Source organism: Scyliorhinus torazame, chromosome 16 (genome assembly GCF_047496885.1).
Source record: "Scyliorhinus torazame isolate Kashiwa2021f chromosome 16, sScyTor2.1, whole genome shotgun sequence".
Lineage (NCBI taxonomy): Eukaryota > Metazoa > Chordata > Chondrichthyes > Carcharhiniformes > Scyliorhinidae > Scyliorhinus > Scyliorhinus torazame.
In genome coordinates this window covers 170,435,149-170,462,641 of record NC_092722.1, presented here as the reverse complement: position 1 = coordinate 170,462,641, position 27,493 = coordinate 170,435,149, and the positions used below count along the sequence as shown (strand labels likewise).

At 45.6% G+C, this 27,493-nt stretch overlaps 1 protein-coding gene across 2 annotated transcripts in view; it reads left to right on the top strand.

The window, feature by feature from the left end:
• The window catches only part of LOC140393222 (GDNF family receptor alpha-1-like), a 300,335-nt gene that overhangs the window by 228,832 nt on the left and 44,010 nt on the right, over window positions 1-27,493 (top strand). For both annotated transcript variants that reach the window (XM_072479461.1, XM_072479462.1), the window contains one exon: window positions 10,822-11,167. In XM_072479461.1, the coding sequence (XP_072335562.1) occupies window positions 10,822-11,167 (346 nt within the window). The remainder of the gene's footprint in view (window positions 1-10,821; window positions 11,168-27,493) is intronic.

Below are 27,493 nucleotides of genomic sequence, written 5' to 3'. Positions count from 1 at the left end.
TCCCCTGCCAGCCTGGAAATGCCACCAGGGCACTCTGGCTGTGCCAGGCTGGCACATGGATGGCACTGCCAAGATGCCTAAGTGGTACTGCCAAGGTGCCCAGTTAGCATCAGCAGTGTCAGGGTACCATCCTGCCCTGAGGCCGACCACCCAGTGGCCTACGATCACCTGGGAGATGGCCCCAAGTGCCATTCCACCAGGTCCCCATTTGTGTAGACCAATACTAAATGGCGCCTGGCTTGGGTTTCCTCAGTGAGCCCGTTAGATCCCGGCACATTAAGTGTGCCTAACAGCGAGATCCCGTTCGATCTCGTGAGGCGTGGCTAGCCGGGTAAATCTCTTGAGAGGCCTCTCCCGAGATTTACAGGCCGCATCCCAGGTCTGGCGCAACACGGCCATTAGATCCCGCTTCATAGCTACATGTTTCAATATCGCTAATAACGGAATCTTGTTGAGGCAATGGTGGCCTCACCTCAAAAGGCCTGTGTTGACTCTTTTTGGGAAAGCCTGCCAAACCACATGCCAGTCAGGCAGTGGCAAGGCAAGTAGCAGGCCTTTTCCTGGAATTAAGATGCAGGGGCAAAAATCTCACGTATTGAGAGCTGGTAGCCAATCAGAGGCTGGCAGCGGCAGCTTGGCAACACCACGTGGGTGGCCATGGCTGCTGCCAGTAGGACTAGCACCAGAGTCCCAGGATCTCAGAGTGACCCAAGTCACAAGGTGGCGGGGAGGGGGGTGGGACTGGTGCCATGGATGGTGGCCATGGTGCCATGGATGGTGGCCATGGGGAGAGAGGTGCCCTCCCTTCCCTATTATCCAGTTCCTTGATCAGACACTGAGTGCCTGGGGCCCCTCCACCCACAAGAGGCGACGAGCTGACTGCACGATATTATCAGTCATGCACACCACATGGCAACGGCCTCACCTGCAGCTGGGTTATGTGGTCACTAACTGACCACTTCACGGCCTCAAAATGGCAGTGGAGTGGGAAGTTCAACCATGGACCTTCCTACCCAGAAATTAATTCTGTCAGAGGCAGGACGTCAGCGAGGTTCCAGTACGTCACCAGCCTACCTAAATAAATACCCATCCTGCCACCAGTGAGAGTACAAGATTCTGGTCTAAGTGCCTGATACTGTGAATCAAGATGCAATGTAGGACTTGTAAGAAAACTTCAGTGAAAGAGTGAGAGCCATAAACCAATTGTGATGATATCAGTGGGATTTGGCAACATGCATGTGACATTACTTTTGTTTTTCATTTTAGCGGAGGCATTATCCTATTTCTTTCAAATAAGCTAGTGCCTCCTCCGTAAATTGTGGACAAAAGAACTTCATAGAAACACAGTAAGCATTCATCTGCTAAGATCACTAAAATGAATTTCTAGGCTTGAATCTCAGTAACCTTGCATGACACAGCCGTATTGTGTGCTCTGTTGCATCTCAGCATCTTGAGTTCTTTGTTATTTAGAAAGGAAGAGCGAACAGATTTTTCATTTTGCAATTCAATACCTAATAAACCATTTATATGATCAGCCGAGAGTATCCTCAAGGGTCTGCATACACAGTGAACGTAATTTTTACCATGTCAACTGGAAGAGACAAAGACACTTAGAGATTTAATTACACAAGTCATGACCTTGTTTTATCTGATTTGATACAAAATTCTTGAGAGATTATCGGATTGGAACATAAATTTGAAAAACGGTAATATTAAATGGGGCTCTAAGACCTGTAGCACTGTTGCTTTTGCTGTAGCAGCAGTTCACAGTAAGCTATTGCCTGCTGGTGTATGATAGCACCAGTAGAAAGAAATGCAATTAATCTTGTATATACACAATAAGGAAGCAGACTGCTGATTCAATGGAATGCTGCTAAATAATAGAAACACCCAAAGGTACCAATTAAATCCACTAATAATTTATTACTGTTTCCTAGAATACCTAGCTCACAGGCTTAAGATCCCTTTTACATTTGTGTTTTCCACTGGAAATCATTCTGTGATTCCAACATTCTTCTCATTTAAGTCATGTTTATGTCGAATTAATAATAATCCAGGTTGATTGCACATATAAAATATAAATAATCAACCATCTTTACTAAGCACTGCTATTATTTGAGGAGAGGTATGTGACTTATGCATCATAATAAATTGCAATGAGACTTTAATGTATTTAGGAATTACAACATATGGGTTTTGTCATCAGGATATGTCTTAAAAATTAACGAGTGCAATGAATTGAAACAGGCCATGTTATTCTTCTAATGTTTTTTCCGAATTAAATAGAATCTGCAGCATGGAAACAAGTCATTCAGCTTGTGCCAGTCTTCATACTTTATCCAGCATCTTTTCATTGCAGTTATCTCCTATCACCCTGTCCCCAGATCATCTATTACCTTCTCCCTCATGTATAACTCAACTCTCCCCTAAATTTGTCCAATGCTATCTGTTTGAATCACACTACGATTAGGTAAATTAGACATTCTGAATTCTCCCTCTGTGTACCCGAACAGGCGCTGGAATGTGGCGACTAGGAGCTTTTCACAGTAACTTCATTGCAATGTAAGCCTACTTGTGACAATGAAGATTATAATTATGTGGCAATAAGTTCCACAATTTTAACACTCTCAATGTAAAATAATTAATCCTAATTTTTTATTATGTCTGTTGGTGGCTATCATATTTAATACTTTTTGTTCTGGACTTACCCGCAAGTGGAAACAGTTTCACCCTGTCCACTCTATCTGTTGTATTCTACATCCTGTTGATCATTCTCTTGTATGAGAACCAAAAATCACACAATTTTGCAGCTTTAAAGGAGACCAAGCATCTCATTGGACCTTTGCTGGCTCGTTGAAAGAGTTATCTAATTGTTCGTTTTTCTACACAGATGGCTGAGATGTGAAAACCGGTGTGCAGCTCTCGAGCTCTCTAGCTGCACAGCTGGGTTAGGGTTAGGATTTTCTCTCCAGATAATCTGGCATTCGGTGCAGACATCTGGAGGCATGGTCCAAACTTTCATGGTGGTGGGGCAGGGCCTGATGGGGCAGGGTGCCTTTTTAAAGGGTGCCCCATCTGTGCTAAAAAAATTACATCCGCCCCACATGCACAAGACAACCTTCCCACATGGATACGGGCAAGCAAACCCCCCCCACACGCACAAGGGCAGCCACCCCATGGATACTGGCAACTCCTTCCCCATATGCACAAGGGCAGCCCACCCAGCACAGATACAAAGGAGCCCCCCCCCCCCACCCCCCGCACACACACACACACACACACACACACAAGTGCAACCCCCACCAACACATTAGGGGAATCCACCCCCAATGGATCTCCCCAGAGGGACCCCCTTGGCACTAACCCCAGCACTGGGGCAGTGCCATGGGTCTCTGCCAGGGTACTCTCTGGTCATATCCCTCAGGAGGCTGTACTTATTGAACACTCTCGGCGGGTCCCTATGCATGGTTCACATTTTCCAAAAGCAGTTGTAAACCTCGCTGACATGACATAAATTTCTAGTGTGGGGAAACATACAGCAGGGAAGCCCTTTAATTACATTATAATTTATTGAAATGAGGGGTGAAATTCTCCGTAATCGGCACGATGTCCGCTGACCGGCGCCAAAAACGGCGCAAATCAGCCCGGCATCGCGCCGCCCCAAAGTTGCGGAATCCTCCGCATCTTGACTAGCTGAGCCCTAACCTTGAGGGGCTAGGCCCGCGCCGGACTGATTTCCGCCCCGCCAGCTGGCGGGAAAGGCCTTTGGTGCCCCGCCAGCTGGCACGGAAATGACATTGCTGGGCGGCGCATGCGCGGGAGCATCAGCGGCCGCTCACGGCATCCCCGCGCATGCGCAATGAAGGGAGCCGCTTCCGCCTCCGCCATGGTGGAGACCTTGGCAAAGGCGGAAGGAAAAGAGTGCCCCCACGGCACAGGCCCGCCCGCAGATCGGTGGGCCCCGATCGCGGGCCAGGTCACCGTGGGGGCACCCCCCGGGGCCAGATCACCCTGCGCCCCCCCCAGGACCCCAGAGCCCGCCCGCGCCGCCTTGCTCCACCGGTAAGAGAGGTGGTTTAATCCACGCTGGCGGGACAGGCATTCTAGCAGTGGGACTTCGGCCCATCCGGGCCGGAGAATCGCCGGGGGGAGGGCCCGTCAACCGGCGCGGCGCGATTCCCGCCCCCGCCAAATATCCGGTGCCGGAGAATTTGGCTACCGGCGGGGGCGGGATTCACGCCAGCCCCCGACGATTCTCCGACCTGGCGGGGGGTCGGAGAATCTCGCCCGAGGTTCTGGGGCGAAATTCTCCTACCCGCCCCGCCACATTTCTGCCCCGACTGGCCGACGGGAGTCTCCGTAATACCGGCCGGTCAATGGGGTTTCCCGTTGTGGGGCAGCCCCACGCCGTCGGGAAACCCCCGGGCGCCGGCAAAACGGAGACTCCCGCCGGCGGAGAATGACGCCCATGATCTTTCTGTAAATGAAATGAAATGAAATGAAAAATGAAATTAAATGAAAATCGCTTGTTATCACAAGTAGGCTACTGTGAAAAGCCCCTAGTCGCCACATTCCGGCGCCTGTTTGGAGAGGCTGGTATGGGCCTCCCGTACTCTGGGTGGGAACCTCATTACGTCACTGGTTAGGGGCGGGGAAAATCGGAAAATGAAATCTCACCGGCAAAATTCTCGTGTTTTGACTCGTAAGATTAGTATCCACGGCCCCCTTTGCGCTCACAGTTAATGTAGGTGCAAAATCGCAGTGATCGTCTCTCCTCATTCTTCCTTCCAAAATATATCTTTAAACATTACAACTACCTCTCTTTGGATACTGATTCTTCCTTGAGCTTGAAACAAATTGTTACCTCATAAACAAGGAAATTAATCTCCAGCAGATTGTTCTATTGTTTTCTAAGACTTTGAAAGGACTAATTGTCTGGTCCACGAAGGTCATTCTTTGAGCTATTGAAAATTTGATCGATATCATCCCAGCTGCTTTTCCCTAAAATCTCGCTAAATTGCCACCTTTAGCCCTCCTGCAATATTACCATCAGAATATTAGTAATATTAACTTTGAAATTGGATTGTTTTAAACTAGCATTACTCCTTGTGATACAGGCAATTATCTTATTCCTGGATCTTCCTCCCTAAATACCCCAAGTTAGCCTCCATGTCATTCAGCAACTCTTGATCTGATCTGCACACCGTCTTAGTATGTTGCATGTCAGCCATTTTTGTTGTAAATAACATTTTGGTCTGGTTTCAACAATTTAGGACAAAAAAAAACTTTGTACTGTTGAACTGAAGCGGAAAATTTTTCAAAACTAAATGAATCCAAATTTGTGCCCCAGTTGTGAAATTTGGGCATTTTTTTGTAATAAATAACCAACCTCCTCAATGTCGGTCTATTTCTTGGTAATTATTATTCATACTCCTTTTCAATTATTTATATTTTCACATTGGCAACACGAGCAATTTCATTATGCGTTAACATCAGTTTGGTATACATATGAATATTTCAGGTTTAGCACACTGGGCTAAATCACTGGCTTTTAAAGCAGGCCAAGGCAGGCTAGCAGCACGGTTCAATTCCCGTACCACCTCCCCGAACAGGCGCCGGAATGTGGCGACTAGGGGCTTTTCACAGTAATTTCATTTGAAGCCTACTTGTGACAATAAGCGATTTTCATTTCATTTACACCAAATCAAGGTAATTCTGTATTAGCCACAACTAGTCCAGTAATATTGGAATAAGCATAGCACATTAAGTAGCATCAATCCAAAATCATGTTGTTGTTTTTGCTCTCAAATGTTTTTATCGCTTTATCTCCCAGTGAAATGGGTATTATTTTATTGAACAGTTGAAAATGACCCACAATAGAAAAAACAACTTGCTAATAAAAGATTTTTTGCCGTCAAATGTATATCACTTCATCCACATGATAATGGCAGGTTGCATTCAATTTCATCAAAAGCTGCTACAAGATGGGTTATGACTTACTTATGAGAAATTCCCTACTTTTCTGAATAAGAGGAACTCTCGATATTTCATTCCATCCCTTTCCATTTAATATTGGAGCTATCTCTTGTGGTGATTAGAAGATTTTAGGAAATTGGATTATAAATGTAATGGCCAATTTGAGGATTAAAAGCCTAGGGTCAGTGTGGTTTGACTGGGGAAGTCCCTGGAGAGTTAATGATTTGCGGCCAGCAGATATTCTGGGGGGTTTTTGTCTTAAGGATATGAGTTCAGTGTGCTAGGAGGAGCCATTTTGAAAAGCAGTAGAAAGTGTGTTTTGGGAGAAACTGATAGGCAGTAGCTCTGACGTGTGAAGCCTTATGTGATCAGAAGAGAAACAGTTTTCTTTCCCAGTGTGAAGGGTTAAAAGTGATAATATTTGAAACACAGAACAGCCTTGTTTGGAGACAGGAAAAGACTGAAACTACTGAAGTAAACAGCCATTTGAATGCATTCAGCTAAAGTCTGAAGGGGTTCTCAAGAGCACAAATCTGCTTTGGCAATGCAAGTATTATTTTAGAACTTGCTTGTTTGAGCTGGATTAAGAGCTGGATGTGTATTTTCTTGTTGTTTGATGGGAAATTGAATAGTTTTCAGGTGTACGTGTAAGTGGTTCTCTTTGGGTTTGAAGTCAAAAAGTTTAATATTATAGTTATAATCAAGTTTTGTTTTAGCCAATCCCTAATTCTTCATGCAATCACTCTTGGAACAAATTGGTCTTTCCACACAGTGTTTAAAAATAAAAGAAAATATAGGGGTTTTGGTCCAGTATTGTGGTCTGGTTTGGGACCGTAATCCTCTTGCTATGTGCTGTACTGTCATAGCTAAGGGAGGCACTTCAGAGGGATTTTTCAACCTTTCCCACCAGCAGGATCTTCCGGTCCTACCAAAATCGATCCCTCACAGTGGGTTTCCTGGTAACCTTGGCGGTACCGGAAGATCACATCGGCAGACAATGGCACACTGCATCTATCACGGGAAAGCCCAGAGGAGGGCCAGAAAACCCCGGCCATTGTCCATTTTATGGAATACACTGGCCGGGATTCTCCAAGCCCGCTCCGGCTCGGAGAATTGGAGTTGACACTGAGACGGCCCGCGACGCCATGGCGCGATTATCCGGCGACCGGAGAATCACCGCCAGCCGGGCCCGCGTGGCCGACATGACGCAGATCGGGGGCCATTGAAAGAGGCCCCCGCGGCGATTCTCCGCGGTCGACCGGTTGAGTTCCCGCCGGCATGGTTCTAACATGGTTCCACCCGGCGGGAGCTCGGACCCACGGCCGCGTGGCCGGCCTGGTGGGAGGGGCGGGGATCTGACTCCGGGGGGGGGCCTCCATGACGACGAGGCCCGCGATCGGGAGCCACTGATCGGCGGGTGCGCGCGATCCGGCTGGGGGGGCTACCTTCTTCTATGCCGGCTCACTGTGTGGCTCCGCCATGTTGCGCGGTCCTGGCGGTGAAGCAGCCGCCACGTGCATGTGTGGACCCGCGGCCGGCAGTGCAGGACCGTGTATCGGTGCTAGCGCTGCAGCAGCACTCCTGCACCATGCTGCCCCCTGTGGGGCCAACAGGAGGCCCATTGACGCCGGCATGAAACACACCGGTGTTTGCGCCGGTGTCAACACAGCCACGATTTTAGAGTATCCCAGCCACTGTGTTTGCGCCAGGGTTTTGGCGGGGGCGGGAATTGCATCACGCTGGTCGCCGGCTGCTGGCAGTGCCCCCTCCCCCCGGCGATTCTCCGGCCCGCGATGGACCGAGTGGCCGCCCGTTTACGGCCGGTCCCGCCGGCGTAAATCACAACAGGTCCTTACCGGCGGGACCTGGCCCCACGGGCGGCCTGCAGAGTTCTCGGGGGGCGCGGGGGGATCTGGCCCCGGGGGTGGGGGGGGCCCTCACGGTGGCCTGGCCCCCGATCGGGGCCCACCGATCCGCGGGTGGCCCTGTGCTGTGGGTGCACGCTTTCCCTCCGCACCGGCCGATGTCAACCTCCGCCATGGCCGGTGCGGAGAAAAAAACCCCTGCGCATGTGCTGGGATGACGGCAGCCCTCGCTGGCGCTCCCGCGTATGCGGCAACTCGTGCCAGCTGGCGGAGGCCCTTCGCCGCCGGTTGGCACGGCACCAAGCCGTTCTGCACCCGCCCCGCCGGTTCGCGGAGAATCCCGCAATCTTTTATGTTCTATCATGGGTATACCTGAAAAAGTAGTTTGAGCAATTTGGACTATTCTTTCATTGAGTATTATACTTGTTAAATGATCAAATATGTTTTTCTGCCTGCATTAATTCCTTTGTCAGTTTTTGCACTGGTTTTTGAATATGTTTTTTGCATTTGTAAGCAGGACCACACATGTCATCTGCGGATGTTTGTCAGCAGCAATGTAATCTGACAACACCACATCTCTCAACATTAACATTTCTTGGTATGCCACTATGTTTACTGGTTCTAGAGGAGGGAAAGGAGGCTCTAAGGCAGCAAGAACGTAGTTCATGAACTATACCTGCCCTCACCCAATTATCTGTGTATAGAGACCAAGGAGCACTTCCCGTAGCTTGTTAGAGATGATTTTTCTTATGACCTACGGATCATAAAACAGTGACAGCAATATGCAGTCTTCTACAGCCCGCCCTTCAAACTAATCCCAGCACAGGGACAGTACTGTCAGTGTCTGTCGAGGTGAACACAACAGTGAATTTCTACTCCACTATTTCCTTCTAAACAACAATAGAAGATAGCTGTCAAATCTCACAACCGAAAGTGCCAAAGGCATCAGGCAAGTGTAACAAACATTATTTGCCAGGACAAACGGCAACCTTAATTTCCCTATGGAAACCAGCTAACAGCAAAAGGCAATTATATATTTCTGTCGAGGTTTCACCAAAGTGCTGAATGCCATTGATGGCATACATATGTCCATAAAGGTCCCAACCCTTGCTTCTGCCATTTCACGAACAGCTTTCACATGGCTGGTCTGTAACCACCGAGAGGAAATAAAGTGAAGTCGTATTACAAGTGCTTCATAGTCAATGTGAAGCAGGGCCTCTACTCTGCAGGAATACATATCAGCCAATTTGTACCCCTCAGTATCCCAACAGCAGTCGGCAGATCCATTTTAGTGGCGAAAACTCCCCTCCTCTTCTTTGCAGAATACCACAGTACCTTTCACATTAAACCAAGCAGGCAGCCGAAGCTTCCAATTAATATCTGTAAGACAGTTGAAGTGATTTTCAACTGTTAGCTGCACATTCCTCAGCCGAGAAACATAAGACAAGATTTCAATATCAAAAATTAGTCCAAATGGAAGTCGTTGCCAACCGGCACATTGCATTGGCTGGAAATAATGTTCTAGTCCAAGTGCCTCAAAGGCCTGGAGCAGACTAAAAACGTTTCTCATTCTACTGTTCAAATGGTGTACCTTCAGAAGTCATCATAGAATCTTACAGGAAAAAAGGAGCTTCCAATTAGTCCCATTCCCCTACTTTTTTTTCCCATAGCCCTACATTTCTTTCCATTTCAGGCACATATCCAAGGCCCATTTGAAGGTTACTATTGACTCTGTTTACACCACTACGAAGAATATTTGCTACATTTTAATGGGCTATTGATCATCAAGCTATGTTTCAAGCCTTTGACAATTGACACGTTATAGTAAAGTATTTTGTGCTAAGTATTGGGTAAAATGCTTCTGATGTCCAGGGATCAGCTTTTAGCACACTTATTTTATAATAGGCTGGTAATACAACTAGCCATCCAAATCATTGCTTTCTCTCTTTCTATGGTGGGTTGCTAGGTAGACATCCCATTATGTGGAGCGAAGTAAACTGACTCTATTTAACCTTCTCCTTCAGAGCTGTACTTTTCAAGTAAATCAGCATGCTTGAATGAACAAATGCAATTAGGTCAGTGGCAATGAAAGGAACAATTAGAAGGGAAGAATGCTGTAACACTAAAAGGGGGCGAAATTCTCCTACCCGCCCCGCCACATTTCTGCCCCGACCGGCCAGCGGGAGTCTCCGTAACACTGGCCGGTCAATGGGGTTTCCCATTGTGGGGCAGCCCCACGCCGTCGGGAAACCCCCACGGCGCCGGCAAAATGGAGACTCCCGCCGGCGGAGAATGACGCCCAAGATTTACAAAATATTTTGAAATTACTCAAAAGACTCATCAGAGGTTTCAGTCCAAAACTCCCCTTTGTCACAGATGTCCTTTATAAATGTATTCGTTCATGGGATGTGGGCATCACTGAATAGTCATTTATTGCCCATCCTTGCCCTTGAGAAGGTAGTAGTGAGCTTCCTTCTTGAACCACTGCAGCCCATGCATTGTAGGAACACCCACAGTGCTGTTAGGGAGGGAGTTCCAGGATTTTGACCCAGAAGCAGTGAAGGACTGACAATATTTACAGGCCAGGACTGTGGTCTGACTTGGAAGGGAAGATGCAGATGATGATGTTCCCATACATCTGCTGCCCTTGTGACTTTGGATGGTAGAGGCTGCCGTGGGTTTGGAAAATAGTGTTGAAAGAGCTTTGGTGAGTTGCAGTGCATCTTGTAGATGGTATGCACTACTGTCACTGTGCAACGGTGGTGCAGGGAGTGGATGTTTAAGGTGGTGGATGGGTTGCCAACCAAGCAGGCTGCTTTCTCCTAGATGATGTTAGAACAAGAAGAAATCAAATTTAATCACAAAACTGTTGATAGGTGCCACTTTCTGTATAATTGACTGGCATTCTAAATGTAAAAAAATAACATGAGAGTATAGAAATCATTAAAGTATGCATGATATACATTCTCTTTTGCATTAGGTGCAGAACCAATAGGGCCGAAGGGGAACAACTGTTTGGATGCTGCCAAAGCTTGCAACCTAAATGATAACTGCAAGAAGTTCCGGTCAATGTACATCTCGCTGTGCGCAGCCCATGTTTCTGCATCAGAGATTTGCAACCGAAGAAAATGCCACAGAGCTCTGCGACAATTCTTTGATCGCGTTCCTGCGAAATACACCTATGGAATGCTGTTCTGCTCCTGCAGGGATATGGCTTGTATAGAACGGAGGCGACAGACGATTGTGCCTATTTGCTCTTACCAGGACAAAGAAAAGCCAAATTGCTTGTCTTTGGCTGATATGTGCAAGACAAATTACATCTGCAGGTAAGATACCAGAGAAGTGATTAATGAGAAGGCCGAATGAGGTTTATAGCTGCAGAAATTGTTTCAGGATTTCCACCAGGGTATTGGGCAACTGGGAAAACCTGACAACTAGGGCTAAATACTAAAAGTCTGTTTCTTGTTGCTAGTTCCAGTGGAATGGTTGATAACTGAAATGAATTATCTAGAGGTTAGAAACAGGCTTGGAGGAATATGAACTACAGTCTGTGGGAAAAGCTACAAATTGTATATATTCCAAGTAGCATGTATTCCTGTTACATAATTCTACTGTATGGGCTTTAGTACAATTTTCATTATCCTCAATTCTATATTGTGTCTATAAACATTACATGTGGAATAATACATTAGCAACTGCATTTCATGCACCACTAAAGAATAATGGTATCAACTATTTGTTGATAATTCGTTCCCATTTGTGTTCTTTACTACCCTGTTTCCTCACTCAGATGTTCTTTAATAGCCATTTGGTGAGGATAGATTTCCTCTGGTTACTATGCGTTAGCAAAATCTTAAATGCATTCTTTCTGAATGCATAAGTCAGTACACATAATGACCAGAGCAATTATTTCTGCCTTGACTGAGCAGCATGTAATATTCTCCTGTACCAATCCTGTCAAACTCATCTCCCATAAAATGGAACAGTCTACAGTTCCACACTGTTTTGTTTATCAGCCTTGGTAATAACTTGTCAATTAAGCGCAAGATACTTTGCATATTATTGGAAAGTAATGTTCAAATCTTTGAGAGGATTAAATTCAACTTCAGCAGGGGTGAAAAATGAGCAATAGGAAATTAGCCACCTGTTATAAATGCAAGCTGATTTTTCCTTTCCATTGCTGCCCAATGGTTCATCAGAATCCTACTGAACTGCTCCTCTGGGGTGGTTTTAAACTTCAATTCACCATGCCCATGGAATTGGACATCAAGCTAGTTAGAGTTTTTTTCCCATTGTGCTTTGACCCTCACCAGTGTCATTCATATCTTATACCATTTGGGAAGGAACAATAACATTGTGCAGTTACTGAGGTGATATTCTATGCAATTATTCTAGCAGTTACTGAATAGCTTCAAGGGACTATCAATAATTCTTTAGTTTTCAATATTTCTTTGCTGGTTTATTTCACAAGCCATTAACTTGAACTGATCCACTACTAGTAAAGGAAATCATTACAAACCAATACAGTAATGCCCCTGGAGACTGGGTGATACAGTGAATAATAAACTGATTTAGACTTTTAGTGAACCATTAGCCGGTTTTAATAGATGTAAATATATCCGCTGACCGTAAAGATCCCGTTTTTGAGGGCAAATGTGGGTGAGACAATATAGCCAAGAATGTGACCCTAACTGTGTAGTGAGGGCTCAAGATTAATTGTTGTGGGAATCAAAACCATTATGCTACAACGGTTGGAGGCATTCGTTGGATATTGTGACAGTGTGGAAAGCCACACTGATTTGATTTACACAGGTTTTGTGATGTACTTGATCCTGACCTGGGAGTGCTTGATGGCATCAGAGAATGCAAACAGTGGGAAATCTCACCAGCTCTGATATGTAAATGTAAGCACAAAACCCAATACTTAAAAAAACAGACTTTCCTCCTGGACACCCTTGCAGCACAACTTCAGCAGAAATGAACTTCCACAATTCTTTGACAGCTGAACAGTTCTTTGACAGTTAGACAGTCTTTGTCATTTGGACAGTTCTTTGACAGCTGGAGGGTTCCAATGAGTTTATGCACTATTCACACACAGTCATGTTCACTGTTAACAAACCCAGAGGGTGCCTTAGCTCTCCCAAAGGTCTTCAGGACCAGATCCAAACGGGTACTGTTATGTATCAGAGTAACCGCATTGGCTGGTGTAATATCATGTTTATGCAATGACACAATCAGAGCATTTTATGGGCTTTTGTGGAGTTCACTATTCTGCCCTGTTTGAGCAGCAGATTGTAAATAAACCCCTTGCACTATGTTATACGAACATGTGCCATCTCTGATTCTATCTCTTTGCGGCTATAACAAAGAACATAGCAAAAGAGAAATTGGCAATGAGATCAGGGCTGTAAACAAAAAAAAAGGGAGAAAACAACTTTCAACGACACTCGTGTGAAACATACACCATTGGTAGTGAGGTCATGAGAAATATCATCGACTTCCAAGATGAAATCTTTGAGTGACAAGTAAAAATAACACAAGCAAATACTTGGACACCGTCCAATTTATAGTGGGGCATTGACAAATGAAGGGTTAATCGCAGCAGCCACCAGTACATGTAAGAGGGTTTTCAACAAGAAAAAAAAGCTAGCGTTTGTAGTGGGCAGAGCTGCAGAAACCCCACACGAGAGACTGAAATAGTCCACTGGAACGTGGATCTACAGGGTTGCTGACTCTGCAACCTACTGCCTGGGAAACGATAGCAAGGCACAGAGACTGCTAATCTGCTTGTGCGCTGTGAGTTTGCCTGCTTTATGCAGAGAGAAAATAAACAGCAGGAAAGACGTGCTGAGTAACAGATCAGGGAGCTGCAATCCAAAAATGGTGGGAGGAAAAGGTGCTGAGGTGACACTGATGCGTTTGATGGAGAGGAGGAGACAGGGGACTCTTTTATAGGGAAAGGTTCCAGTCATTCCTTAAAGCCAATCAGACATAGCAAATCTGCATACTGTGACCTTTCTCAGCTCAGTTGGGAGGAAAACATTCATGTCTTTAGTACACCCAGACACACCTAGGCACAAGTCATATGATGAGTTAATGACTGTCTTGCAAGTACATTTCTCTCCCGTCCACTATTAATAGCTGATAGATTCTGCTTTCACCGTAGTACACAGGAGGAAGGGGAAAACATCTCACAATTCATTGCATCGCTATGATAACTATGCAAATCTGCCCAGACTTTGGATGATGCACTTCGCGACAATTAGTTTGTGGCCTCAGGAATGAAGCCACCCAAAGGGAATTGTTGGCTGCAGGTGCATTAACCCTAAATCTGCTATAGAAATCGCAACACCTTTAAAACTTGCTGCGAGAGAAACTTCTCTGAGTTCAAGCTAAAGTCCACAAGATGCAGTTTCAGAGCAGGTCCACCAAGAACCTACCATGTCATCGCTGCAATCAAGTGGGACATATGACAGCAGATTGTTGGAGCACGGAGAACAAATGAAAAAATTGTGGTAAAGTTGGTCACTTTGCCAGGGCACGTTGATCACCCCAACCTTCATCAGCACAAAAGAAGTGTATCAAGAAAAATACTACAAAGTCTGCAGGATGAGTTTTAAGTGATCCAACTGAAGGCTGACTGGGTACCAAAGTGTCAAGTCAGCTAAAGGAATTTAAACTGTGTGAACAACAAAGAACAAAGAACAAAGAAATGTACAGCACAGGAACAGGCCCTTCGGCCCTCCAAGCCCGTGCCGACCATGCTGCCCGACTAAACTACAATCTTCTACACTTCCTGGGTCCGTATCCCTCTATTCCCATCCTATTCATGTATTTGTCAAGATGCCCCTTAAATGTCACTATCGTCCCTGCTCCCACCACCTCCTCCGGCAGCGAGTTCCAGGCACCCACTACCCTCTGCGTAAAAAAACCTGCCTCGTACATCTACTCTAAACCTTGCCCCTCTCACCTTAAACCTATGCCACCTAGTAATTGACCCCTCTACCCTGGGGAAAAGCCTCTGACTATCCACTCTGTCTATGCCCCTCATAATTTTGTAGACCTCTATCAGGTCGCCCCTCAACCTCCTTCGTTCCAGTGAGAACAAACAGAGTTTATTCAACCGCTCCTCATAGTCAATTCCCCCCATACCTGGCAACATTCTGGTAAATCTCTTCTGCACCCTCTCTAAAGCCTCCACGTCCTTCTGGTAGTGTGGCGACCAGAATTAAACACTATACTCCAAGTGTGGCCTAACTAAAGTTCTATACAGCTGCAACATGACTTGCCAATTCTTATACTCAATGCCCCGGCCAATGAAGGCAAGCATGCCGTATGCCTTCTTGACTACCTTCTCCACCTGTGTTGCCCCTTTCAGTGACCTGTGGACCTGTACACCTAGATCTCTTTGACTTTCAATACTCTTGAGGGTTCTACCATTCACTGTATAATTCCCTACCTGCATTAGACCTTCCAAAATGCATTACTTCACATTTGTCCGGATTAAACTCCATCTGCCATCTCTCTGCCCAAGTCTCCAAACAATCTAAATTCTGCTGTATCCTCTGACAGTCCTCATCGCTATCCGCAATTCCACCAACCTTTGTGTCGTCTGCAAACTTACTAATCAGACCAGTTACATTTTCCTCCAAATCATTTATATATACTACAACCAGCAAAGGTCCCAGCACTGATCCCTGTGGAACACCACTGGTCACAGCCCTCCAATTAGAAAAGCAGCCTTCCATTGCTACTCTCTGCCTTCTATGACCTAGCCAGTTCTGTATCCACCTTGCCAGCTCACCCCTGATCCCGTGTGACTTCACCTTTTGTACTAGTCTACCATGAGGGACCTTGTCAAAGGCCTTACTGAAGTCCATATAGACAACATCCCCTGCCTACCTGCATCAATCATCTTAGTGACCTCCTCAGAAAACTCTATCAAGTTAGTGAGACACGACCTCCCCTTCACAAAACCATGCTGCCTCTCACTAATACGTCCATTTGCTTCCAAATGGGAGTAGATCCTGTCTCAAAGAATTCTCTCCAGTAATTTCCCTACCACTGAAGTAAGGCTCACCGGCTTGTAGTTCCCTGGATTATCCTTGCTACCCTTCTTAAACAGAGGAACAACACTGGCTATTCTCCAGTCCTCCGGGACATCACCTCTAGGAGTATAAGGAGATCAGCAACGATTTTGGTTCTATCCAAAATTAAATGGGAACATTATTAAGATGGAAGTGGTTACTGGCGCTGCAGTATCACTTATTCCTGAATCGATATACCATCATAAATTGAAGTATCTGCCATCGTAACCATCTTACGTTGTCTTGGGGACATATACCGAGGTGATTATGTCGCTGAAGGGCTTCATTAAGGTGACTGTGGAGGTTTATGAGCAGAAAGTGGAGTTGCCACTTCACATTGTTCAAATAAACTTTCCAACATGTTTGGGAGATCTTGGTTAATGAAGATTAAGCGACATTGGGTCCTCGTGAACCAACTTGTTGATTCTACGAATGATTGTCAACCACATCTGAGAAAGTATGCAAAGGTATTCGAGGAGTCATTTGGATTCAGGAATGGGGTCGAAATGAAACTCTAGATAAAGGCAGACAGTAGGCCTAAATGTTTGAAAGCACGTACCGTACCCTATGCTATTCGACCTAAAGTGGAAGAATAACTCCAGAGGTTCCTGAAGACCGGATCGTTGAGCCTGTTACCACTAGCGATGGGCAAGCCCAATCGCCCCAGTCTTAAAGAACAATGGTACTGTATGAATATGCGTAACTGTGTATCAAAACCAGAAAATGCTGGTCAATCTCAGCAGGAGGACAGCATCTATGGAGAGAGAACCGAACTAATGTTTCATGTCTTGAAGACTCTTTGTTAAAGCTTTGTCAAAAAGTATAAATCTCATCCTATTTCCACTTCTCTCGAGCTTTGACAAAGAGTCATCAAGACTCAAAATGTTAGCACTATTCTCTCTCCACGCATGCTGCCAGACTTGCTGACATTGTCCAACATTTTGTTCCTGTTTCAGATCCCAGCATCCTCAGTATTTTGCTTTTAACAACCCTGTTATTATGTGCTGATCGGTATCCTCTACCACTTATCGAAGGTCTATTTACAGGTCTCTCAGGCAGCCAAATATTGAGCAAAATTGATCTCTCCCAAGCCTACCTGCAAATGAACATCGCTATTGAGTCTCAATCGTTAATGACCATAGTAAGACACAAGGGTCTGTTTTGGTATTGGAAGCTTCCATTCAGGATGACATCAGCACCACCAGCCCTCTTCCAGCGATCTATGAATCAGATCTTGAGTGGGCTCCCGGTTGTGTAATACTTCCTGGACGACATTTTGATGACCGGTTCGAACGATGTAGAGCATGTAAAGAATCTGGATGTTACTCTTGCAAGGCTGCAACTACATAATCTCAGAGTCAAGGAAGAGAAGTGTGAATTTTAAAAATCTTCTATTCACTATCTTGGAAACTTCATCAACCAAGACGGTCTGAGCAAATATCCAAAGAAGATGTCGAAGATCCTGGATGCTCCATGGCCGCAGAACATGACTCAGTTAAGGCCATTTCTAGGATTATTATGGAAGGTTCATACCACAGTTAGCAACGAGGCTGAAGCCTTTGTATATGTTGCTTTGTAACAAACAAGCTTGGCGCTGGACGAAAGATTGTGAGTATGCTTATCAAAATGTCAAAGTAATAAATTACAGGAATCGGAGTTATTGGTCGATTATAACCCAAAATTGAAGCTGCAGCTTGTTTGCGATGCATCACTCCATGAAGTGGAGCAGTTGTCTCACATTATGCCTTCAGGTGACAGTGACTGATGTCAATGACGAGCCCTGAGTCCAACTATGCTCAACTTGAGAAAGAAGCTCTCAGCACTATCTTTGGTATTTGAAGGTTCCACTATTATTTGGGTGCCACTCCATTTTGCACATAGGGTGCCATCTCCAGCCTGCATCAACACTGCTGCCTTCTCTAGCATCTGGCTGCTTGGGCTGCCACAAGAGCATCCTCTGCGGGACTGACACCGGCATCCAATTTGGTACCAATAAGGAACTAGAGAAGGAGATAGACTGACAATCAGTTAGGGCTGCCCTCATCCTTACATGTCGCACCTCCTCTCAGAGTGCCATCCAGCTAGCCAGTTGTGCAGGAGATCCTTGCTCTACACCTCATACCTCCCCCCCCCCCCCCCCCCCCCCCCCCCCGCCCCAGCTTGGAAACAGCAGGAGCCCCTAGACCCCCAGGCGCTTGGTCGCAAGGATATCCCTAGTGAAGTTTGCACTTTCTCTAAGTTTGCGTGGGTTTCCTCTGGGTGCTCATGTTTCCTCTCCCAGTCCAAAGATGTGCAAGTCAGGTAGATTGGCCATGCTAAATTCCCCCTGTGTCCAAATGGTTACGTCGGGTTACTAGGTTTGGGGGATAGGGTGGAAGCGTGGGCTTAAGTAGGGTGCTCTTTCCAAGAGCCGATACAGATTCAATGGGCCAAATGGCCTCCTTCTGCACTGTAAATTCTATGATTCTTTGATATGATTCTAAATCCCAGCTCTTGACTATCTGATTGATGGTTGCTGTCTCTATGGTGCTGTCCCTTCTAGAGATCAACAGTACCTATCAGGCTTCGAAGTTTGATTGAAATGCGATGCAATAATCATCATCTGAGACACGGCATGCGTACCCCTCAACACCCCCCCCCCCACCCCCCCCAACCTCTGGCCCAGGAATGAGCCCCGACCTGGAATGCTTCAGCCCCCCGGACCACTGGGGCAGCAGCTCCAGTGCCCTTGAGCTGCATGCCCGCAAATGGAAATGGCTACTCACTTCCTGAGTTCCCCCTCAGCAGCCATTGCGCCTGATTTGCATTTTTCAAAAGGAGTACAAAATGATGCCTGCCTGATTTCTCGTTGGGAGTGGTTAATTCCCGGGAGGCCATTACATTTGACTTCGCTAATGAGATGGAAATGAATACAAATTGGGGTCAATGATATGCTCACCATATTCGTGAGAGATCCAGAACTCACCATTGGGAGCGGGCCAGCTCATTAATAAACTGATCGCGCCCAGCACGAATCTCAATTTTAGTATTTCCCACTATTTTACCGGGATTAATAATATAAAAAATTATATTGTTATTAAAATTTGGGGGAATGAGTTCCATATTTGCACAATGCTCTGCATCAGAGTGTTTCCTGTTATCATTCCTAATTGAATTCGCTCTAAGACTATGTCAAGTTATTTTCGATTCTTATACCAAAAGTGCCGTTTCTGTGCTTCTACCTATTGAATTCCTTAATTATTTTAAATAACTCAATTAGATCACCCCTATATTATCCAAACTCAAGGGAATGCAAGCCATGCTTATGCAACTAGCCCTCATAAATTAATCCCTTAAAATCCTTTTATCATTCTGTTATACCTTCCAATATATACTCCCTGAAATTCAGTGTCCAAAACTAATGCTGTACTTCAAGATAAAAATGTAAGCCTACTTGTGACAATAAAGGTTATTATTAAAAGCAAATTACTACAGATGGTGGAATCAGAACCAATAACAGAAAGTGCTGGAAAATCTCAACCAGTCTGACAGCATCTGTAGTGGAAGAACAGAGCTAACATTTCGAGTCTGGATACATCTTTTGTCCGACTTGAAACATTAGCTCTGTTCTCTCTCCACTGATGCTGCCAGACCTGCTGAGATTTTCTGTTTTTGCTGCTGTTCTTCAAATTGGGTCTAATGACGATTCTGTTTTCTGAGCTGATTTAGCTCAGTGGGCTAAACAGCTGGTTTGTGATGCAGAACAAGGCCAGCAGCACGGGTTCATATCCCGTACCAGCTGAGAATTCTGAATTCTCCCTCTGTGTACCCGAACAGGTGCCGCAATCTGGTGACTAGGGGCTTTTCACAGTAACTTCATTGTTAATGTAAGTCTACTTGTGACAATAAAGGTTATTTATTTTATAACTGAAGTATTCACTTTCTCACTTTTTAATTCTGACCCTCCCTTGAGAGAAAGGCCATCAGTCCATTAGTCTTTATGATGACTTTTTAAATTTGTGCTTCTAGTGATTTAAGTACAAGGATTCCTGGATTCTCTAATGTCACTAATCCTTCGCAATTACGAACTTTTTCTGATTCGTCTTTCTCAGAATCAAAGTGGGTGAGCTTGCATTCTCCACTTGGAATTCCACCATCCATAATTTTCCCATTCATGAAGTCTATCTATGTCTCTTTGTACTGCCAAATTACTCGAAACAATTGACCAGCAACATTATACTGGAGCTGAGTCAGGATTCGATAGCAAAGAGAGAATAGAAAATGATGGCTGGACTTCAACTTTTAAGTCATCTGTTTTGTGCATCCCAAGGTAATTTGAACACACAGCTCAAAGCTATGTCTAAGATGAAAAGAAGAAAGGTGCCTTTAAAAGAAAGTGCGGCAGTGTGGAAAACACTGCTGGCTTGGCAAAGAAATTAGAACATGGTACATAAATCTCAATTGCTCTACTCTGCCCTTCTGGTACATCATTACCTGCAATGTTAAACACCCAAAGCAAAAGTGTTTTATTACTCTCTCAAAAATCAGGCACTGCACTTGCGACCAACAGAAAAATATAATCCGGAGAAATAAAAGAATTTATTTCATAGTTTGAACCATGTCAGATGCTATTCAACCAACTAAAGCAAATACACAACACAAAAAGTCTGAGTTAAAAAGGGGAGAAAGAAAAACAACTTTTCCCAAAACCTCCTCTTTGTGAAGAAATTCTATAACCCATGAACCATAATATGGTGTCATATTTACACAGTCCTTGAAGTTGGGACTGATTTATGTGCTTACTGCTGAAAATCATCTGATGGAATACCCTTTGATACAAACTCCCCTTCTTAACATAGCTAGGTAAGATTTTACTCCATCTGGTTGGCATGAAAGAACGATTTTAAGCTGATGTTAATGCATGCACAATCAATTGTCTGTCAGCATGTTCTTGACATGAATATTTGACATATTTACAGTTTTCTTCCTGCCAGCTGGTTTAATTGTGACTGATGCAGTCTTTGCTGACAATGTCAAGGCTGAAATAAGTTATCACCAAACACTTATGGAAAATTGCCCCATTGAATTAAAATCTTGGACATCAGAAAGCAATGTACGATTATTACAGTCTATTCCACATTTTATTTGCAGAGGCTGTTTCACATACTCACTCTCGTGCTTCGAGGAATTCCCCTGTGAGCAGGGGATCAAAGTAGAGTAGATTGAGTTAATCTGAATGCAGTCGATTTGAGTACTGAGTCCATCTGCCATTTAAACAGAATGACAAGTCATTGTGGAGCCTAACCATAGATTTGGTCTTTATTGTAACACTTCAATCTGCTACGATAAGAATTGAAACATTCATTATTGAGGAAGGAAATGAGAATTCTACAAGTGCTTTTTGTTCCAATAAAATGGCTGCACTTTGTATAGAAATGAAGGAGCCATTTGAAAAGTAAACATATTAATTCCTTCATACCATTAGTATGGATTGAATTCAGTGAATGCTCAAACTAATGGCCAAGACCGTTGATCGTAAATCAGCCCACACCTTAGATTTTTAATTGTGTAACTTGCTTAAAGTACAATCCTGTCTTAACTTCAACAAGACCAGCCTTCCAATAACAACCCCCTTTATTGCAGTAACAAGAAAGACTGCAGCCAAGGCTTACAGCACATGCGTCCAAACCTACTGAGATGCCAGCATTGGAACTGCAGCATTTAAGCTTCTACCATTCATTTCCTATTGAACAAGCTACCGGCCGCTTAATGGGGGAATTCATATTCTATGAAACCCACAGTGAGACCCATTGACTATCCCATGTGTCCTTCATGGCCACAATAAAATCTCTCCCCCTCGGGACTTTTGGTGATTGCGGGCGGGAGGCAGCCGCACACTGGAGGGCTCCCATTCGGGAACGGAAATTTCGGGGTCTTAACGCCCGGTCCCAGGGGCAACAGAGGCTGCAAAAGCAGTAAGAAGGCACAGTTAGGTGAAATGTCGAAGTTGTGGAAAATAACGGCCGTGAAAAAAGTGGTCAATGAAAGTCTGCCGGGGAGTGGAAATGTCAGCGCGGGGGACTGCAAGGAAAGCGGAGGCGGGGGCACCCGGGGAGGTCGCATTGCTCACGGCAGAAGAAATGACCAAGGTGATGGCCGTGGAACTTGAAAAATAGTTCACAAAGCACATGGAAGTGATGAAGAAGGAAATGGGGGCGGTATTGAAAGTGCTGGTGGAGGAGGTGCGGGCGCAAGGTGAGACACTGAAAGAAGTGGGAGAGGCATTATCGCAGCACAGTGATCAACTTACCTCGATGGGGAAGGAGATGTGGAAGGTGATAGAGATCAACAAGGGTCTGCGAGCCAAAATGGAAGACCAGGACTTTACGGTGGAGCTGGCGAGGAGGTGGGCTGCCTTCAGCCGGGTGAAGCAGGTACTGTACATCAGCAAGGTGCAGTGCAGCATAGTATATCCAGCTAAGTTGAGGGTGACCTACAAATCCAAAGACTTTTATTTTGGGACGGCGGAAGCAGTGGAGGTGTTTGCGAAGGCAGAAGGACCGTGACAGAATTGAGAAATCGTCGTGTACCGATGTAGCCTCATGTAACTTTAGTTTTTCACTGCGTGTTGGTGTATGTACTAAATGAGTCAACGCTGTACATATTTGGACAAGGGAAGAGATGGGTTTCATTTGCAATGATAGTTCTTTGTTGCTTGGGTGTGTGTGCGGGGGTTGTGTGCTAAAGGGGATTTCTTGGTTTTCATGGGACCGGGAAAGGGGGAAGGAGACCCGGGCGAGGTCTCTACGCTGGCCGATTTAAGCCGGCCAGTGAACGGGAGCGAGGTGGGGTGAGGGGCTGCGGCCATCGGAGCCTGGTAGAACAGGTTCCGATGAGTCTAGCCGGGGTGAAAAGTTGGGGGAAGGAACCGAGATTGGGAGGGGGAGTTTACAAGAGGAAGTGGAGGGGAGGAGTCTGGGGGGGGGGGGTGGGGGGGAGTGGGGGGAGAGGGTGTCTAGAATTCATGCGTGTCATTCACGGTACTCTTTCAGGGATTGGATGGCATTGTATATTAGGGGGAGGGGTTGGGGGGTGGACTCTATATGTCAATGGTGACCATGGGCTATTCCTGATTCCTTTCCCTTTTTTCCTTTTTTGTTTCTTTTTCCCACCTTGGGAGGGTTTGTTCTATTTGATGCTTATATTGTCAGGTGGGCCGCTGTTTGGGACGGGGGGAGGATGGGATCGTTGTTGTTCATAAAAGGATTGACATTGTATTTGTTGCCATTTACTGTTTGTTGGTGGGGTGTAAACTCTGAAGAAAATGTGAAAATGGAGAATAAAAATATTTATAAAAATTTTTTAAAAATCTCTCCCACTCGCGTCCGTATCTCCCACAGTACTCCTGGGGGGAGAAGGTCTCTTCGGCCTCTTTGAAATCGGTCTGAGGTCCGTCGAGGGTGTAACTGGATCAGGAGGTGTGAACTGAATTGGAGACCTTCGCTTCCGGAGGGAAGCCGAAGAGTTACCAACGCGGATTCCTCCTCGCCGTCTGTTACAGTCAGACCACGCACTTCCTCTGCTTCCATCACGGAACCCAAGTCCTCATTATCAGGGAGATAGACGTGGGTCTTCGGACAGTTGCACTTCACTAGCAGCGGAAACCTCTGTGCCCAGTAGTGAAGCTTGTATGAGGACGGACTCCCTACTTATGAGTTAGTCCAGGGGTTCTCTCTGGAACTTATCCTGGACCTTCATGTTGTAGAAGACTGATCCCGTTTTCTACAATATGACCCCAGGGACACAGCTGGAGCCATCACCAAAGTTTCTGACATAGACCAGGGCTGGGATTCTCCATTCTGGAGCCTAAGTGCCCCCATCAGCGAAGAATTGGAACTGGTCTCCACTGGTGCTAGGAGGAGGGCCCATGAAGTGAGTCTCTCCCCTTAATGTATCATCATACCGGTACCAAAGAACGTGCCTCAATGACTACCGTCCAGTGGCCCTGACTTCAGTCGTAATGAAGTGCTTCGAGAGGTTGATCATGAAGCGCATCACCTCCATACTCCCAGAACGCCTTGATCCACTGCAATTCGCATACCGCTGCAACCGGTCCACACCAGACACCATTTCCCTGGCCCTACACTCATCCCTAGAGCATCTCGAAAACTAGGACTCCTACATTAGACTCCTATTTATTGACGACAGCTCCGCCTTCAACACCATAATCCCAGCCAAGTTCATATCAAAGCTCCAAAACCTAGTACTTGGCTCCCCACTCTGCAACTGGATCCTCGATTTTCTGACCAACAGACCACAATCAGTAAGAATGAACAACAACACCTCCTCCACAATAGTCCTCAACACCGACGCCCAGCAAGGCTGCGTACTTAGCCCCCTACTCTACTCCCTGTACGAACACGACTGCGTGGCAAAACTTGGTTCCAACTCCATCTACAAGTTTGCTGACGATACGACCATAGTGGGCCGGATCTCGAATAACGATGAGTCCGAATACAGGAGGGAGATAGAGAACCTAGTGGAGTGGTGTAGCGACAACAATCTCTCCCTCAATGCCAGCAAAACTAAAGAGCTGGTAATTGACTTCAGGAAGCAAAGTACCCCTGTCAGCATCAATGGGGCCGAGGTGGAGATGGTTAGCAGTTTCAAATTCCTAGGGGTGCACATCTCCAAAAATCTGTCCTGGTCCACCCACGTCGACGCTGCCACCAAGAAAGCACAACGGCGCCTATACTTCCTCAGGAAACTAAGGAAATTCGGCATGTCCACACTGACTCTTACCAACTTTTACAGATGCACCATAGAAAGCATCCTATCGGGCTGCATCACAGCCTGGTATGGCAACTGCTCGGGCCAGGACCGCAAGAAACTTCAGAGAGTCGTGAACACCGCCCAGTCCATCACACAAACCTGCCTCCCATCCATTGACTCCATCTACACCTCCCGCTGCCTGGGGAAAGCGGGCAGTATAATCAAAGATCTCTCCCACCCGGCTTACTCACTCTTCCAACTTCTTCCATCGGGCAGGAGATGCAGAAGTCTGAGAAAACGCACGAACAGGCTCAAAAACAGCTTCTTCCCCACTGTTACCAGACTCCTAAATGACCCTTTTATGGACTGACTTCATTAACACTACACCCTGTATGCTTCATCCGATGCCAGTGCTTATGTAGTTACATTGTATATGTTGTGTTGCCCTATTATGTATTTTCTTTTATTCCCTTTTCTTCTCATGTTCTTAATGATCTGTTGAGCTGCTCGCAGAAAAATACTTTTCACTGTACCTCGGTACACGTGACAATAAACAAATCCAATCCAATCCAATCCAATGGGGCGAGCTCACCGGATTCCATTTGAATCCCAGTGTCGGACCACCAGTTAGAGGGTCCTTTGTGGCGACCATAGCAAATACCATATGATGTGATTTCCATCATTTTAAATCATACCAAGTACGTAGAAGTTTTAAAAATAAATTTAGAATACCCAATTAATTTTTTTCAAATTTGGGGGCAATTTAGCATGGCCAATCCACCTACCCCGTACATCTTTTGGGTTGTGGGGGCGATTCCCACGCAGACACGTAGAGAATGTGCGAACTCTACACAGACAGTGACCCAGAGCCAGGATCAAACCTGGGACCTCGGAGTCCCGAGGCCATAGTTCTAACCACTGCGCCACCGTGCTGCACTTCCCATATTTCTATTATTTTAATCGTTCATAGTCTGAGTATAAAAACACAGCTTAATAAAGATATAATAGAGAGTCCTGCTACAATATGAATAAACTGATTATGTATTTTCTTTTGCAAACTGTTACCACGCTAACAACAGCTATTGGCAGGCCAAACTAATATAAACTATTACCATAATATTTCAATATTATAAATAAGTATTTTATTTAAAAAGTGAGTATTAATAACATGAAACAAGCGGCATTATATTTTGTTACCAATGTAATGAACAGAGTACATTACGAAATGCATTTTTCACTGTGCTTCACCTCAACTGCCCAGTCTCGAGTGGGTTCCTTGAGATATACTTTATTTGAAGGCAAAAGATACCCAACAGAGAAATCAACGCAGGAACCAACTGGAAATCCTCTTGTGTCTTTTTCTTCTTTGGCGATCACTTGCTAATGAGTATGACTGTCCAGCTAAGAAACTCCATGTTACCAGTCATGGGTTCTGTGGGTTCTTGCGTGGCTGATGAGTCCGATCCCAGAGCTGCATCTTTGACCGCACTCGTGGCATGTGTTTCCGGGGAGTGGGATCAGTCCTTGGACTCTAGATTACTGGTATTCCTTTCTCAGGCTCCTTTTCTGGGCCTCCTCTTGCCGTAGGGTGTCCTTGAAGATTTGTGACCCTTCTATCAAAGGTTCCTCCAAGTAGGTCTCTTCTGAGCATGAGTCTCCCAGGCATTGATGCCGGTGTCGCATTTCTTGAGGTAAGCCTTCAGGGTTTCTTCGAAGCCCTTCCTTTATGCTCCATGTTCGGAAGCCTTCCTTCAGCTGGGCAAAGAAGATTTGCTTTGGGCCTCTGACATCCGAAGCACTTAGCCGGCCGGGGTGTTGGTTTCGGATAATCATGGCCTCAATGCTAGTACTCTTGGCTCCTTCAAGGACACTGATGTTAGTAAGCCTGCCTTCCCAGTTGATGCAGAGAATCCAACTCCGACAGCATTGATGGTTCTCCTCCAGGGCCTTGATATGGTGTCTGTACGTAGTCTAAGTTTCTGAGCCGTATAGAAGTAGCTGTTGATATTATATGAATACCTTCGCCTGATCCGTCATTGGGGACTTGTTTTGGATTGCGCTTTGATTCCTCTCCTCCAATGTTACTGTCGTGGTGGCCCTGCAAGGAGCTTAAGTCTCCTAATGGCATTGCCCTCGAGATCAAAGGAAGGTTCAAGTCGCTCCACAACGGCAAGGCAACAATCCACGGAAAAGTGCTCTTGTCTACTTACTATTGGTTCATAAAGCTTTATGGAGGGGGCTGATTTTTACCTGGAGCAGGTTTCAGGCTGGTGAGGGGCATTGCAGGCAAGTACAAAACACTGACTGGTCTAGACTTCTGGTGCAGAGAATGTTTGACTCTTGGGCTTCATTTGAACTTAATTGATGAAGCTCTGGAGGTTTAATCAGAAATGCACCTTATAAAGAAAGGTTGCATTAATTTTGCTTACATTGACTGCTTTTAGTTCTGGAGTTACTGATGAAGGAGGTGGGGGTAAGGAGGGAAAATTTATTTTCTACAAATTTCCCGATGATCCCCCAAAATTGATTTCACCAGGCCTTAAGAGAGGTGGCAGCGATGATCATTTCTGTGAATATTATCCGTAGACATGGATAGAAAACTCGACAAATATTTCAATGGCCTGGGAAGAGCAGCAAGGGTAACTGTGGTGATATGCCTGTGAATAATATTGCATATTGTTAGCAATGCAACCTCCAGCCAGCTGGTGGTGTCAGACATCGGTCATGTGACATCCGACTCTCGTCAGTAAAGCGTACAACAGGACAGTAGCACATAGGGTAGTTCCAGGAGAGTTCACAAAACTCAAATGGTAA